At 48.2% G+C, this 16,663-nt stretch overlaps 1 protein-coding gene across 7 annotated transcripts in view; it reads left to right on the forward strand.

Moving 5' to 3' along the window:
* SUGCT (succinyl-CoA:glutarate-CoA transferase) overlaps positions 1-16,663 on the forward strand; it is a 1,356,517-nt gene that overhangs the window by 823,659 nt on the left and 516,195 nt on the right. For 2 of the 7 annotated variants that reach the window (XM_077491677.1, XM_077491679.1), the window contains one exon: positions 11,993-12,133. The exons of the other annotated variants lie outside the window; for them this stretch is intronic. In XM_077491677.1, the coding sequence (XP_077347803.1) occupies positions 11,993-12,133 (141 nt within the window). The remainder of the gene's footprint in view (positions 1-11,992; positions 12,134-16,663) is intronic. 7 annotated transcript variants of the gene reach the window in all.

Raw genomic sequence — 16,663 nt, forward strand, 5'->3', positions numbered from 1 at the left:
CAGTTTGGGGACTGGATGGGCAACCAAGAAAGGTTGATTTTCAAGGAAGCAGATGGTACATTAACTGTAAGGCAGGACTTCATGAACTAAAATAAAAAAAGGGTTTAGTATCACTTTATTGAATGAGCTGTGTAGTTTAATTCAGAAAGTATTATATTTACCTGCATTGTATATAATTATTGCTTATATTTATTGTAGACCATGACACTTGCTGAAAACATTTTCAGCCAGGCATTGATGACTCGTGAAAAAGAGTTTGTGGTGAAAACACTGGGAAACAAATTGTATCTTTGATTGACAAGAGAAGAAAACCAGAGCTGTCAAATTCCAGACAGATGTGACTGTTAAAAGGCTCATATTTAGAGCAGCAGTTGTTATTAGACCGGAGGCTAGTAAAGAAATGACACCTGTGAGTTAAAGATGACCTTCTGCTGAAAGTGGTAAACACATGGCAGCTGCAAATCTCACAGGGATATTTATGGAGGCTAACACCTTGGTACGGGGGAACCGCTAGATTTGTACAACAAATACAGAGAACCTACCAGCATTACACATAATATCTCTTCACTTGTGTGTTCCATTGTCACACCAGACCTTGGCAAGTAAATAGAAATGCTAGATGAGAACATGACAAAATACTTTATACAATACAACTTTAATGTATACTGTAGTTCCTTGAACATGTTTTAAGATTCAGTGCCACATGAACAATTAACAATTTAATCACTTTAAGACCGGGCCTATTTTTCTAACTTGTTGTTTACAAGTTAAAATCATTTTTTTTGCTAGAAAATTAATTAGAAACCCCAAAAATATATACATTTTTTTCTAACACCCTAGAGAATAAAATGGTGGTTGTTGCAATACTTTCTGTCACACTGTATTTTCACAGCAGTCTTCCAAGTGCCCTTTTTTTGAACGAAATAAACTTTTTTTGAATTAAGTAACAGTAACGTTAGCCCTTTTTTTATATTGTGAAAGATGATGTTACACCAAGTAAATTGATACCCAACATGTTACGCTTCAAAATTGCGCCCGCTCATGGAATGGTGATAAACTTTTACCCTTAAAAATCTCCATATGCAATGTTTAAAAAATTCTATAGGTTGTATGTTTTGAGTTACAGATGAGGTCTAGGGCTAGAATCATTGCTCTTGCTCTAACAATCACAGTGATACCTCACATGTGTGGTTTGAACTTCGTTTTCATATGCGAGCCCTACTCACGTATGCGTCTGCTTCTGCACGAGAGCTCTGCGGGACGGGGCGCATTAAAAAAAAAATCTTATTTATTTTACTTTTTCATTTTTATTTTTACACTGTTCTTTAAAAAAAAGTGTGTCACTTTTAATCCTATTACAAGGAATGTAAACAGCATGACAGGACCTCTTAAATATGAGATCTGGGGTCAAAAAGACCTCAGATCTCATATTTGCACTAAAATGCAATAATAAAAAAAATTAAAACATTTTTGTTCAAAAAAAAAATCCCTTGAAGAGCTATGGGCGGATGTGAAGTTTTGACATCGCTTCCGCACTGCAATGGTATGGAGCTGGGTGGGGGCCATCTTCCCCTCACTCAGCTCCATACTACAGAGGGGACAGGATCCAATTGCCTCCGCCACTGCCAGTAGCCAGTAGGGGGGCCCTCTCCCGCCACCGATAAAAGTGATCTCACGGCGAGTCCACTGCTGAGATCACATTTATTTGAAAGTGGACTGCCTGCTGAAGAAGTGGATATGGGGGTTATGGCAGCTAGCTGCTGCCATAACAATGATATTCCACTTCAGAGTGCTGCCGTTTAATGACAGTGGGCGGTCCGTAAGTGGTTAAATCTAAACACAATTCTGCAGCTTTTGAAAAAGAACCTTCACTACACATATTTCTGGAAAACAGATTCATCAGTCATCAAAAACCATCCCACGATAGCCACAAAAATAGCTTAATTCTCCCAAAATATGTGGGCATAACCTTATCCAGAGATGAAGTATTACAATTGAAGATGAAGCAGATGAAGTATTACAATTCCCAGTATAGGTTTTCCAATTGGAAATATAGCAGCAAAGTCCCATGCTACCCATTACTCATAAGTTCAATATGTTTCCTCCTGACGAGGTTATGAGTAAGCGCTACCTGTAGCACAAAACACGTTAACTTTTAGCTGTACCCCACACTGCTGCCCAGGTGTGAGGCATCAGCTCTTAGCTGTGCAATGTCCTCTTGAAAGCTTTCTCTACCCTGTTCTGTAATACAGGCATCTGCAGGAGATAAATAGGGTGTTGTGTGCCTCCAGCACAGTATACACCTGAAGCTACCCTTTATTACTGGTGTTCTGTAATACAGGTATCTGCAGCAGTTAAATCAGGTGTTGTGTGTCTCCAGCACAGTATACACCTGAAGCTACCCTTTATTACTGGTGTTCTGTAATACAGGCATCTGCAGCAGTTAAATTGGGTGTTGTGTGCCTCCAGCACAATATACACCTGGAGCTACCCTTTATTACTGGTGTTCTGTAATACAGGCATCTGCAGCAGTTAAATTGGGTGTTGTGTGCCTCCAGCACAGTATACACCTGAATAGGGATGAGCTTCGTGTTCGAGTCGAACATGCGTTCGACTCGAACATCGGCTGTTCGCCCGTTCGGCGAAGTCCGAACGTTTTGGTCCGTTCGCGCCAAATTTGTGTGGCGCTCACGGCCCACAATGCACTGCGATGGCGCAGTGCATTGCTGGCTCATGATTGGCCAAGCATGCACTGTGACCCCGCATGCTTGGCCAATCGCAGCGCCAGCAGCGAGGAGAGCCATGATTGGCCACAGGCAGGATGCCTGTGGCCAATCATAGCTCAGGCTGTGTAGTGCACGCCCCACACTATATAAGGCCACCAGCGCGGCGGCCTTGTGTAGTGTGTTGGCGTCTGAAGCAGTGGGTGTTCTGTGTACCTTCAACACAGTACACACCGATCGTTTTCGGACGATTTTCGATCTTACTGTTGTGTAGTGGTTGTTGTCTGCGTGCCCTGACCGCAGTATACACCGCTATATTCACCTCACCTATATAGCTAGTGATCTATCTTTTATAATAGAGCTTGCAGTCAGTAGTGTTAGGAGCTTGTGCGTGCTGTCTGCGTGCTCTGTACCCAGTACATACCGCTATATCCACCTACATAGCTCTTCTCTATTTGAGCCCACTTGTCATCTGCAGGAGTTATTGGAAGTTGTGTGTGCCTCCAGCACAGCACAGTATACATCTGTATATACCCCTTTATCTCTGGTGTTCTATAATAAAGGCATCTGCAGGAGTTAGTGGGTGTTCTGTGTACCTTCAACACAGTACACACCGATTGTTTTCGGACGATTTTCGATCTTGCTGTTGTGTAGTGGTTGTTGTCTGCGTGCCCTGACCGCAGTATACACCGCTATATTCACCTCACCTATATAGCTAGTGATCTATCTTTTATAATAGAGCTTGCAGTCAGTAGTGTTAGAAGCTTGTGCGTGCTGTCTGCGTGCTCTGTACCCAGTACATACCGCTATATCCACCTACATAGCTCTTCTCTATTTGAGCCCACTTGCCATCTGCAGGAGTTATTGGAAGTTGTGTGTGCCTCCAGCACAGCACAGTATACATCTGTATATACCCCTTTATCTCTGGTGTTCTATAATAAAGCCATCTGCAGGAGTTAGTGGGTGTTGTGTGCCTCTAGCACAATATACACTACCCAACTGCTTTTTTACCCAACTCCCTTCAGGCCATTACCATGTCTGGAAGGCCAGCAAGTAGAGGCAGACAGGCGCGAGCCGATAAAAGAGGGCAAGCAGGCTCTGTGTCTAGAGACAACAGTGCTGGTCGTGGACGCGGTGCATTGTCATCAGTACGTGGCCATGGGACACGCTTGTCCTTCTTTTCAGCTGGACATGTTGAGCCGCAACATGCCAACGACTTGGTAGAGTGGATGACCAAGCCCTCTTCATCCTCCTCATCTTCTCTCACCCAGTCTCAGGGTACTAGCAAAGCAGCTGCCAACGCATCGTCTCCCCTCCTCTCAATGTCATCATCAGTGACTCCTTCCCTAGACCCACCACGTCCTCCTGAGGAGTCTCCTGAACTCTTTGAGCACAGTGTTGGGTACATGCTCCAGGAGGATGCCCAGTGTTTTGTAGCCTCTGATGATGACACTCAGCTAGAGGAAGGCAGTAGCGTGAATGCAGAGAGAGGGGATGCTCAAGAAGGACAGCAATCTGGCAGTCATGTTCCACAAGCTGCAGCATACTGCCAGGTTTGCTACAGCGATGAAGATGGAGGGGATGATGAGGGCACTGACTCCACGTGGGTGCCTGGTAGGAGAGAGGAGGAGGAGGAGGAGGCACATGTCCAACGAGGCAGGATGCCCTCCAGGGGCCAGCTTAGGGGCAGCACACCGACTGAATCACACCGCAGAGCTCTGCCCGTGCAGGGCGCTGCCTCTGCACGTTATTCTAAAAGTTCTTTGGTGTGGGCCTTTTTTGAGACGAGTGCATCAGATCGCACCGCTGCTATTTGAAACATATGTCTCAAGCGTATCTCGCGTGGCCAAAACATCAGCCGCTTGGGCACCACATGCTTGACCAGACATATGTTGACCTGCCATGCAGCTCGTTGGCAAGCGTACCTCAAAGACCCACACCAAAGAACAAAGCGGCCCTCTCTTGCTCCTCATCAGCTGGCATCTCCAACCCCACTAGACCTTCAGTCCTCTCTGAAACCTGCTCTGAGAGGAATGAAGGTGTAGAATTAGGTGTGTCACAGCCAAGTGCTTCCGGGCACTCTGCTAGCAGTACACCCACGTCCGATTATAGCAGGCAAATGTCCCTGCCCCAGCTGCTGGACCGGCGAAAGAAGTTCACTCCCAGCCATCCACATGCCCAGCGGTTGAATGCTAGCTTGGCTAAATTGCTAGCACTTCAACTGCTGCCTTTTCAGTTGGTAGACTCGGCCCCCTTCCGTGAGTTTGTACAATGTGCGGTTCCTCAGTGGCAGGTCCCCAAACGCCACTTTTTCTCACGGAAGGCGATTCCGGCTCTCTACCGGCATGTGGAAGGCAATGTCCTTGCCTCGCTGGACAGGGCGGTCAGCGGTAAGGTGCATATTACCGCTGACTCATGGTCCAGCAGGCATGGACAGGGACGTTACCTGTCTTTCACGGCCCATTGGGTCACTCTTTTGGCAGCTGGGAAGGATGCAGGACAAGGTACAGTAGTGTTGGAGGTTGTTCCGCCACCACGCCTCCAAAATGCTACTATTGGTTGTGACACACCTCTCTCCTCCACCCCCTCCTCTTCTTCTTCCTCCATGGCCTCTTCCAGTGCTCTGTCCTCAGAACCAGCGGTGCTCCGTAGGCGTTCCAGGGGCTACGCAAGTACGCAGGCAAAACTATGCCATGCCGTGCTTGCGCTGGTTTGTTTGGAGGACAGGAGCCACACTGGGGCGGATGTTTTGTCAGCTCTGCAGGGCCAGGCCGAGAGGTGGTTGACGCCACGCTAGCTTAAGCCAGGAATGGTGGTTTGCGACAATGGCACCAACCTCCTCTCCGCCCTCCGACAGGGACAACTGACCCATGTGCCCTGTGTAGCTCACGTCCTTAACCTGGTGGTGCAGCGGTTCTTGGGCAGGTACCCCGGCTTACAGGATGTCCTGAAGCAGGCCAGGAAAGTCTGTGTGCATTTCCGCCGATCATTTAATGCCTGTGCTCGGCTGGCTGAGCTCCAAAAGGAGTTGAACCTGCCCAAGAACCGCCTTATATGTGACATGCCCACCAGGTGGAACTCAACGTTGGCCATGCTGCAGCGGCTGCACACGCAGCAGAGGGCCATCAATGAGTACCTGTGCGACTATGGCACCAGGGCAGGGTCAGGGGAGCTTGGTTTTTTCTCACCACGCCAGTGGGGCATGATCAGGAATGCATGCACTGTCCTGTCACCGTTTGAGGAGGCCACAAGGATGGTGAGCAGTGACAGTGCATGCATCAGTGACACTGTACCTCTTGGAGCATACGCTGCATGGAATAATGGACAGGGCACTTGAGGCACCCATCACACAGGAAGAGGATGAGGAGGAGGAAGAGGAGGAGGAGGAGGATGATTGTGTCAGCATGGAGGTGGAGGCTGGCACTCAGCAGCAGCAGTTTTGTAGGGATGATTTACAGTCCCAAGAAACACGTGGACTTGTACGTGGCTGGGAGGAGGTAGCTGCGGATCATGTTGTCCTTAGTGACCCAGAGGACTCCAGACCGAATGCCTCAGCTAACCTACGCTGCATGGCCTTCCTGATCCTGCAAAGCCTGCAGAAGGATCCTCGTATTCTTCGGATCAAGGAGAGGGACCATTACTGGCTGGCCACTCTCCTTGATCCACGGTACAAGGGTAAGGTTGCCGACCTTATCTTGCCATCGCAGAGGGAGCAGAGGATGAGACATCTCCGGGAGGCCTTGCAGAAAGGTCTGTGCAACGCGTTCCCAGAGACTGGGAGGTTACAAACTCCTGGTCCTGGACAACGTGTTGCTGAGTCATCGGTCAGAAGGAGTGGTGGAGAAGGTGGCCGTCTGACTGATGCTTTCAGACAATTTTTTAGTCCGCAGCCCCAAGGTATGATCGGTTCCAGCAACCATCGCCAGCGTCTGATTTACATGGTGCATGAATACCTAGGGGCAAGGTCAGACTTGGACACCTTTCCCACCGAAAATCCTCTGGCTTACTGGGTCTTGAGGATGGATCACTGGCCAGAGCTTGCACAGTATGCAATTGAGCTACTGGCCTGTCCTGCATCCAGCGTTCTTTCGGAACGCACCTTCAGTGCTGCTGGTGGCTTTGTTACCGATCACAGGGTGCGGCTGTCTACCGAATCAGTTGATCGACTGACCTTCATCAAGATGAATCAGTCTTGGATCACCCACAGCTACCAAGCACCTGAAGCTGATGCAACCGAATAATTTTTTTTGGAATATCACATCCCTTCAAGACTGCCTATGCTGATGCTGAGTGACTGTCCTGTTATGTTGATTGTCTATCCTCTTCCTCCTCCGATGATATGTTGGAAGAACATTTCTGTTTCTGGGTGATGCCATCAGCCCAATTTTTCTGCTCCTGTTTAACAGGGGCGTTTAAGTACAATTTTTGATGCAATGCTTTGCAGCAGGGCTAATTCCTGCAATAAAACTAGAGTATATGGGAGAGGTTGCAGTGTCGTGGCACCAGCACCAGTGCCTAAGGCCCAATTTTTCTGCCCCTGTTTAACAGGGGCGTTTAAGTACAATTTTTGATGCAATGCTTTGCAGCAGGGCTAATTCCTGCAATAAAACTAGAGTATATGGGAGAGGTTGCAGTGTGGTGGCACCAGTGCCTAAGGCCCAATTTTTCTGCCCCTGTTTAACAGGGACATGTAATTACAATTCTTGATATAATATTTCACAGGAGGGCCCGTTCCTGTGCCCACCCAGAGTAATTGTGAGGACTTATAGTGTTGTGGCACCAGCACCACAACCACCAAAGGTAAATTTTTCTACCACTGTTCAACAATGGCATGTAATTACAATTCTTGATATAATCGTTCACAGCAGGGCGCTCCAGCACCCACCAAGAGTCACTTTGAGGGCTTACAATGTTGTGGCAAAACCAACACCTTGTTCCGCCATTTCTGCAGAGCATATAGGGCAGGCCCCTACTTTCAAACATCCAACTTACAAACATCTCCTACTTGCAAACGGAAGGAGACAACAGCAAGTGAGATGAAAAAAGATGGACGACAAAACAAATTATACAGGGGTGATAACCCTTCCCTATGTTCTCCAAAAAGCTTAAAATTTTTATTTTTGACTGGAGCTACACTTTAAAAATGTACCAGTTGAAAATTACAAACAGATGCAACTTAACACAACAAACCTACACAGTCCCTGTCTTGTTTGCACCGCCTGTATACTGCTGTTCTGAGTATATAGGGCCTGGGGGCCACACGCATTTCCTTTTTTTAATATGGGTAAGGGGTTCCCCTTAATATGCGTACAAGACCCAAAGGGGCTGGTAATGGGCAGGGAGGGCTACCCATGCCATTTTTCTCAATGATTTTCAACCATATTGCAGGAACCAGATATAACATTAAAACCGCAAGCAGCTTTAAATGACGTTATTTCCGTTAAATGTCATTTTGTGCAGGGACTGTTCTAAACACGGGAAACACGTGGCACTTCACAGGCATACTACAGACACCCCCCAGGCACCATATTTAAAGGAATATTTCACTTTTTGTTTCCACTTTAATCATCATTAAAATCAGTGCTCCCACCAAAACGGACGTTTTTAAAACTTTTTTTTGCATTGACCCATGTCCCCTGGGGCAGGAGCCAGGTCCCCCGACCCTTTTTAGGACAGTATCTTGCATATTAGCCGTTAAAATTAGCACTTTTAATTTCGAACGTTCGAGTCCCATAGACTTCAATGGGGTTCTAACAATCGTATGAATTGGGGGTCTGTTCGAAAGTTCTGGTGCGAACCGAACCGGGGGGTGTTCGGCTCATCCCTACACCTGAAGATACCCCTTATTGCTGATGTTCTGTAATAGAGGCATCTGCAGCAGTTAAAGTGGGTGTTGTGTGCCTCCAGCACAATATACACCTGAAGCTACCCTTTATTACTGGTGTTCTATAATACAGGCATCTACAGCAGTTAAATTGGGTGTTGTGTGCCTCCAGCACAATATACACCTGGAGCTACCCTTTATTACTGGTGTTCTGTAATACAGGCATATGCAGCAGTTAAATTGGGTGTTGTGTGCCTCCAGCACAATATACACCTGATGCTACCCTTTATTACTGGAGTTCTGTAATACAGGCATCTGCAGCAGTTAAATTGGGTGTTGTGTGCCTCCAGCACAGTATACACCTGAAGCTACCCTTTATTACTGGTTTTCTGTAATACAGGCATCTACATCAGTTAAATTGGGTGTTGTGTGCCTCCGGCACAGTATAACCTAAAGATACCCCTTATTGCTGGTGTTGTTCTGTTTCTGTAACACAGGCAGGCAGCTGCAGTAATTACAGTTGGTGTACTGTGTCATCTGCTCAGTGTGAAACTAAAGCTACCCAAATGCTGGTTTTACCATCTCCCTGCAGACCATTACTATGTCTGGAAGGCCAACAAGGAGAGGCAGATAGTCACAAGCCAATAAAAGAGGGCAAGCAGGCTCTGTGTCTAGAGACAACAGTACAGGTCGTGGACGCGGTGCATCGTCATCAGCACGTGGCCATGGGACGCGCTTGTCCTTATTTTCGGCAGCTGGACGTGTTGAGCTGCATCATGCCAAAGACTTGGTAGAGTGGACAACCAAGCCCTCCTCATCCTCTCTCACCCAGGCTCGGGGTACTAGCAAAGCAGCTGCCAACGCATCCTCTTCCCTCATCTCAATGTCATCATCAGTCACTCCTTCCCTAGACCCACGATGTCCTCCTGAGGAGTCCCCTGAACTGTTTGAGCACAGTGTTGGGTACATGGTCCAGGAGGATGCCCAGTGTTTTGAAGGCTCTGATGATGATACCCAGCTAGAGGAAGGCAGTAGCATGAGCGCAGAGAGAGGGGATGCTCAAGAAGGACAGCCATCTGGCAGTCATGTTCCACCAGCTGAAGCATACTGCCAGGTTTGCTCCAGTGATGAAGAGGGAGGGGATGATGAGGTCACTGACTCCATGTGGGTGCCTGATAGGAGAGAGAAGGAGGAGCACACCGACTGAATCACACCGCAGAGCTCTGCCTGTGCAGGGCGCTGCCTCTGCGCGTTATTCCAAAAGTTCTTTGGTGTGGGCCTTTTTTGAGACGAGTGCATCAGATCTGCAACATATGTCTCCAGCGTATCTCGCGTGGCCAAAACATCAGCCACTTGGGCACCACATGCTTGACCAGACATATGTTGACCTGCCATGCAGCTCATTGGCAAACGTACCTTAAAGACCCACAGCAAAGAACAAAGCGAACCTCTCCTTGGTCCTCATCAGCTGGGATCTCCAACCCCACTAGACCTTCAGTCCTCTCTGAAACCTGCACTGAGAGGAATGAAGGTGTAGAATTAGGGGGCGTGGCTTGGTGCGCGGAAGGAATGGCTGCTTAGAGAGGAGCTCCTGGAGACTCACAGCCTGTTAGCGTCTTTCCTGGCCGAATCAGAAGCTGACAATGAGCAAGCAAGCTCGGCACAACCCGGGGACCAGATCGCGGCGACAATCCGCTTCGTCCCAGACCAGCAATATACAGGACTTGTTCCTTATGCAGGCCCGCTCTGACCGCTCCACCCTGCGCAAGATGGCGCAGCCACGAGGCGACGAGGAGGAGATGAGCGACGGATCCCAAGGTACCGCGGACGACCTGGTAAGCGGGAACGGCAACCCTGACCACCCTCTAACGCTGGGCGATATGACCGCCATAGCCTCAGACATCAAGAATACCCTATTCTCTGCCATTACCGACCTTAAAGCTGACCTCCTCTCACTGAACGAAAAATGGCCACCATGGAGAGGGCTGAGGATAGGAGAGATAAGGCGGTACATAGACTGGAAGCGACAACAGCCTCACATACTGCGCATTTAATCTCCATTAACAGGCACCTAGAAGACCTCGATAATAGGGGTCGGCGGTGTAACATTCGAGTGAGGGGGGTTCCAGAGGCGGTGGCCCCTGACCAGATACCCTCTGCCCTATGCTCCATATTCAACAACCTGCTGGAGAACCCGGCCGATACCCCTATTGAATTTGTACGAGCGCACAGGGCCCTCCGAGCGAGACCATCAGACACAGCCCCACCGAGAGACATTATATGCTGCCTCCAGAACTTTCCTCTGAAGGAGGAGATTCTCAGCCAAGCACGGAAAAATGACCGTATCCAGTTCAATGATAGTGATTTGGCACTTTTTCAGGATTTGTCACCCATCACCCTGCAAAACAGGAGGGCTCTACGTCCTCTTTTGGAAGTGCTACGAGAGAGAGGCATTGTTTACAAATGGCGCTTTCCGTTTGCCCTACAGGTTACTTTTAATGGGAGACAACTCTTACTCAGGCTCCCAGAGGAGCTTCCGGATTTCTGCGCAGCACTGAACATCCCCTGCGTTCATCTCCCCGACTGGTATGCGGAGTTCCGGAACCCCCCACAAGACGCTAGCCCGGACAGCTCTCCCCACTCTTCCCCTGCCAAACCCCCCACGAAGAAGAGCAGAGGCGGCAGGATGGGCGCTGGAACGGGGGGCCGCCTTCAGTTTCCTGCGCGGCAGTCCAGGAGCCGGGATCTTGCTTGAGGGGCTGGTGGCCCGCCATTCATTTTGCCCAATTTTTTGATTGTTTTGGCGGGTTATTGCCCGGAGGTTTTTCAGGAACATGATGTGTTTTCTTTCCTTTTTTTTTCAACAGTCAACAGTTCTAGGTTGTATGTCCCGCCACTTAGTGGCTGCTATTTTCCGGCCAGGAAATATTTTCTTGCCTTGTTATGCTTTAAATTAGGGTCTGTGAGTCTCCCTTATGGTGACTCTGTGTTTTTGTACTATTATTCTTTTTTCCCTTTTTTTTTTTTTTTTTCTTTTTATGCACTTTTTCGTTAAGGGATTCTCCTCGCTGATTTCTTTTTTCCTTTTTTTTTTTTTATGTTTATTGTTACATTTGTGGCCATTTTCATGGTATTATTGTGAACACTTACCCCTTCTGTGGTGTTCCTCCCACGTACCCCACAAACAGGGCATAGCAGTTTAGCTAGGATTTTGCTGTGTATACCGCTCCCTGCTCTTCTCTTGGCTTGCAGCTCAGAGATCTGCAGGCAAGAACTCACCCCAATTGATACGCCCTAAGTACAGGACATTCTCCCACCTTATCCTACCCTCACTTTTGCCCTTGTACCTCTCTCTTCTCCTGATTTTTCCCCACCTTTCCTTCTCCTCTCTCTCTACTGTCATCTCTCTTTCACTGCTTCTTCTTATTCTTATTTATCTCCGCAGAGTGAGCCGCCCTCGGAGGGTTTTGATTTCTCGACCATGACGTACTCGATGCTGGGCCCCTGCCCGACTTTGATATCACACAATGTTCGCGGCTTGAACACGCCTGAAAAGCGCATCTCCATCCTCCGGGAGTTGAATAAGGTAAAACCCATGTTTGTATATTTGCAGGAGACACACTTCCGATCTAGTCAAATTCCTAGGTTATTTAACAAAAATTTCCCACGGGTGTTTCATGCAACAAACCCGCAAGCAAAAACGAAAGGAGTCTCGATTCTCCTCCACAAGTCGGTGGGTTTTGAGGTCACTCAGCAGCTGTCGGATCCCGAAGGCAGATACTTGTTCCTAAAGGGCATGTGGGGCTCTACGCCCTTAACATTAGCCAACGTCTATTTCCCCAATAGTGCACATGTACCCTTTTGTAGGCGAGTGGTTGATGAATTAAAGAGCTTTGCTACGGGCTGCATTTTACTGGGGGGGGACTTTAATGTTCCACTTAACCCGATTCAGGACACTTCCACAGGTAAATCTAGCTTAACTTACCGTACTTTGAAACAGGTGAAACAGGCGTTGCATTCTCTGACTTTAATAGACACTTGGCGCACTTTCAACCCTAATGGTAGGGACTTTACTTGCTACTCGGCACCTCATGATAAGTACACTCGCATTGACTACATTTTTATTACGCAGCGGGACCTGTTAAATGCCAAGAGTTCTCATATTGGTCTCCAGACCCTCTCGGACCATGCACTGGTTTCGGTTTCCCTGACGCGCTCTGACTTGAGGCCTAGACCCTGCACGTGGAGACTGAACCCCTCGCTACTGACTGACATTGAACTACTCCCGACACTGACGGACGCCCTCCGTAATTATTTCCGAGAAAATGTCTCGGATGAGCTTTCACCCCTGACTATTTGGGAAGCCCACAAAAGTGTAATGAGGGGAGAGTTTATCAGAGCAGGGGCGTCCCGTAAACGGAAGGTGGAATCTCAGATAGCTACCCTAACCTCGAGAATTGCACGGCTTGAGTCCCAACATAAGCAGTCCCGGGCTGCTTCAGTAACCCAGGAATTGCTTGAGGCGAGGTCAGAGCTGAGAAGTATCCTGGAGACCAAAAGTAAACGCACCCTTTTTCTAAAACAAAAAATTTACTACGAACATGGCGACAAGGGGGGTAGGCTATTGGCCAGGGCGGTTAAAGATGCTGCCCTCGCCAATAACATTTTGGCAATTAAGAAGGCGGACGGTTCTTTGACGAACCGGGTGGATCAGATTGCTGACAGCTTTCACCGGTTTTATAGTGACCTCTACAACATCCCTTCTCAGCATAAACCTGGGGGGCTGCTCGGAGAGAGAGGCCATATCATCCGGGATTACCTGTCTCGGAGTGGCATGCCTACACTCTCTCCTGACGACGCAGATTCCTTAGAGGGTCCAGTCACCTCGGAGGAATTATTGGGGACGATAAAGAGCCTTAAACCGGGTAAGAGCCCTGGCCCTGATGGGCTGACGGCGCACTACTACAAGGCTTTTTCAGATCTGTTAGAAAAGCCACTCTTGAGAACTCTCAATTCACTGAGAGAGCCCCATCAACTTCCTGCGACCTTCCTGGGAGCTTATATAACGGTGCTCCCCAAGCCGGGGAAGGACCCCACGGTTTGTGCTAGCTACCGTCCCATTTCCTTACTTAATTTGGATTTAAAAATCTTGTCTAAAATTATCGCAAACCGATTGAGATACTTTTTGCCCCAAATTGAACGGCCTGGATCAGGCAGGGTTTATGCCGAGGAGGGAATCCAGGGACAACGTAACGAAGGCTTTGAATCTAATCCACCACTGTCAGAGTGCTCGGTTTGGGGGCCTTCTCCTGGCCACGGACGCAGAGAAGGCCTTCGATAGAGTGGCTTAGGATTTTCTATTTGCCACATGCACTCATGTGGGGTTACGCCCCCACATGCTCTCCTGGATTTCCTCCCTCTATCAAAATCCGACTGCCCAATTGAAGATCAATGGGACCCTGTCTGATCCAGTGCAGATTAGGAACGGGACGAGGCAGGGGTGCCCTCTCTCCCCGCTCCTGTTTATCCTCACCCTAGAGCCATTCATTCGCACGATTAACAACACGCCCTCCATCTCAGGCTTTCCCGTGGGGCAGAGAATTTGTAAAATCGCTGCTTATGCGGATGATTTATTGTTTTTTCTGACCCACCCGCATACCTCGATCCCAAACCTGTTACAGGCCTTTTTGGTATACGGTTACATCTCAAACCTCAAGATTAACTATACTAAGTCTGAGGCCATGAATCTAACGCTCCCCCTGACGTGTTGGCACAGGCACAATCGAATACCTCATTTAAATGGGTGACGGACGCCTTGACATATTTGGGCATCAAACTTACCCCGCAGTTAAGCAAGATCTTCTCTTTTAATTTTAAGCCCATGTTGAGGCAGATTGAACTAGACCTGACTAGGTGGTCTCGGGGCCTCTTTTCATGGTTTGGAAGGGCCACACTCATTAAAATGATAACACTCCCACAACTTCTTTATCTATTCCACACTTTACCCATCGAACTCCCAGCCACCTTTTTTAAACAGTTACAATCCTTACCGAAGGCAGCAGGCAGGATGGGGCTCCCAAATTTCAAACTGTATTACTATGCTACCCACCTGGCTAGAATAGTTGACTGGAACTGTCATGCAGATAGCAAAGACTGGATCTCATTAGAAGAAGGAGTGTCTAGATCTCCATTGCGATTCTCCCCTTGGATCCCGTGGGCCAGATGTCCTAGGGAACTATCACAACACCCTCTCATTGGGGCTTCATTGCGGATTTTTCATAAGCTGACCTCACACCACGACTTTACTTCTTCCCCTAGCCCTCTAACACCTCTCCGGGGCAATCCGAATTTTCCCCCGGGACTGTCCACAAATGGCTTTGCACGCACTGCTAACTCCCCGTTGTTAGCCTCACACCTGGTACGACAGGGAAAGATTCTTCCCTTTGATGACCTTATAGGTAGCCTCCCTCCTGCAACATTATCATTCTGGAAATACAGGCAGGCGTGCCATTATCTTCTGGCGCCTATACGGAAAGAGGCTGTGCTTAGGGACCCTACACCCTTTGAGAAGATTTGCCTCCAGGGTGCCCCCTTGGAGAAGGCGACCTCCTTTATGTACGCGTGTCTCCAGCAGTTGATCCACACGGAGTCGGACAGATTTAGGGATGCATGGGAGAGGGCCCTTCTGACTCGCTTTACGGATGCACAGTGGCACAATGCATGTATCCTCACCCACAAAGGCACTATAAGCACCAGGCTACAGGAAAACGCATACAAATTACTCTCACATTGGTACGCCACCCTGACCAAAGTTAAGAGATGGTATCCGACATCCTCTGACCTCTGTTGGCGGTGTGGGGAGGCTGCGGGAGACATGCTGCATATTTGGTGGAGTTGCCCCCGGATAGCTAGCTTCTGGGGCGAGATCTGCAATTTAATTCTCAATATAACTAACACCACACTAAATCTTTCACCGGAGTGTTGTCTCTTGCACATATCAGACATGCCGCTGGGCAGATACAACAGATCTTTGTCTAAGTACCTGCTGATAGCGGCCAAATCCCTGATTCCTAAATACTGGAAACTAACTACGGTACCCTCGGTCAGGGAATGGGTACACTCAGTTAACCATATTTTCTCTCTGGAGGAGATGCTCGCTACAGCTAAAGATACGGCTGATAAATTTCACAAGACATGGTCCCCATGGGTCCAGTTTAAGTATTCTGATGCTTTTCGGGAATTGAGTACTGGGTGAATGCTCGGCGGTTGAGACTGAGACGTGCCTCAAGGCATGGAATCTCACCCCTGGTTGGTATAACTAAGAGATGGTTCGCAGGGCCGTGGGGCGGCCCAGTCTGTAAACTCTGTCTACTGTACTACGCCTCTTTCTGCTCTTTTACCCTTTGTTTCTCTTTTCTATCTCCTTTTGTTTCTCTTTGTGTTTCCTTTTCCCCAACTTTCCCATCCCCCACCTAACCCCTTAATTATTCCTTTTTGAAAGGAAGACACTAAAACAACATAAAATAAACTACAATTAAATAAAAACGAAACAAACATGACCATACAGCCTATACAAGATTTGTGGTACTTTGTGTTATGTTGGGCTTTGATCTGTCTTAGTTTCTGCATTCTGTTACTGATCATTTCGTGCCCTGTATTGGCTGATTATTGCTTTGCACACTGCTGTTATCTCTGTGTTTTCTGAATTTGCTCAATAAAACTTTATTGTAAAAAAAAAAAAAAAAAAAAAGAATTAGGTGTGTCACAGCCAAGTACTTGTGGGCACTCTGCTAAACAGACGTCTGATTGTACCAGGCAAATTTCCCTGCCCCAGCTGCTGGACCATCAAAAGAAGTTCACTCCCAGCCATCCACATGCCCAGCGGTTGAATTCTAGCTTGGCTAAATTTCTTGCACTTCAGCTGCTGCATTTTCAGTTAGTAGTCTCGGCCCCCTTCTGTGAGTTTGTGCAATGTGCGGTTCCTCGGTGGCAGGTCCCCAAACGCCACTTTTTCTCACGTAAGGCGATTCCGGCTCTCTACCAGCATGTGGAAGGCAATGTCCATGCCTCGCTGGACAGGGCGGTCAGCGGTAAGGTGCATATTACCACTGACTCA

Source organism: Lithobates pipiens, unplaced genomic scaffold (assembly GCF_037356315.1).
Source record: "Lithobates pipiens isolate NorthernLeopardFrog02 unplaced genomic scaffold, aLitPip1_a1.2 Scaffold_19, whole genome shotgun sequence".
NCBI lineage: Eukaryota > Metazoa > Chordata > Amphibia > Anura > Ranidae > Lithobates > Lithobates pipiens.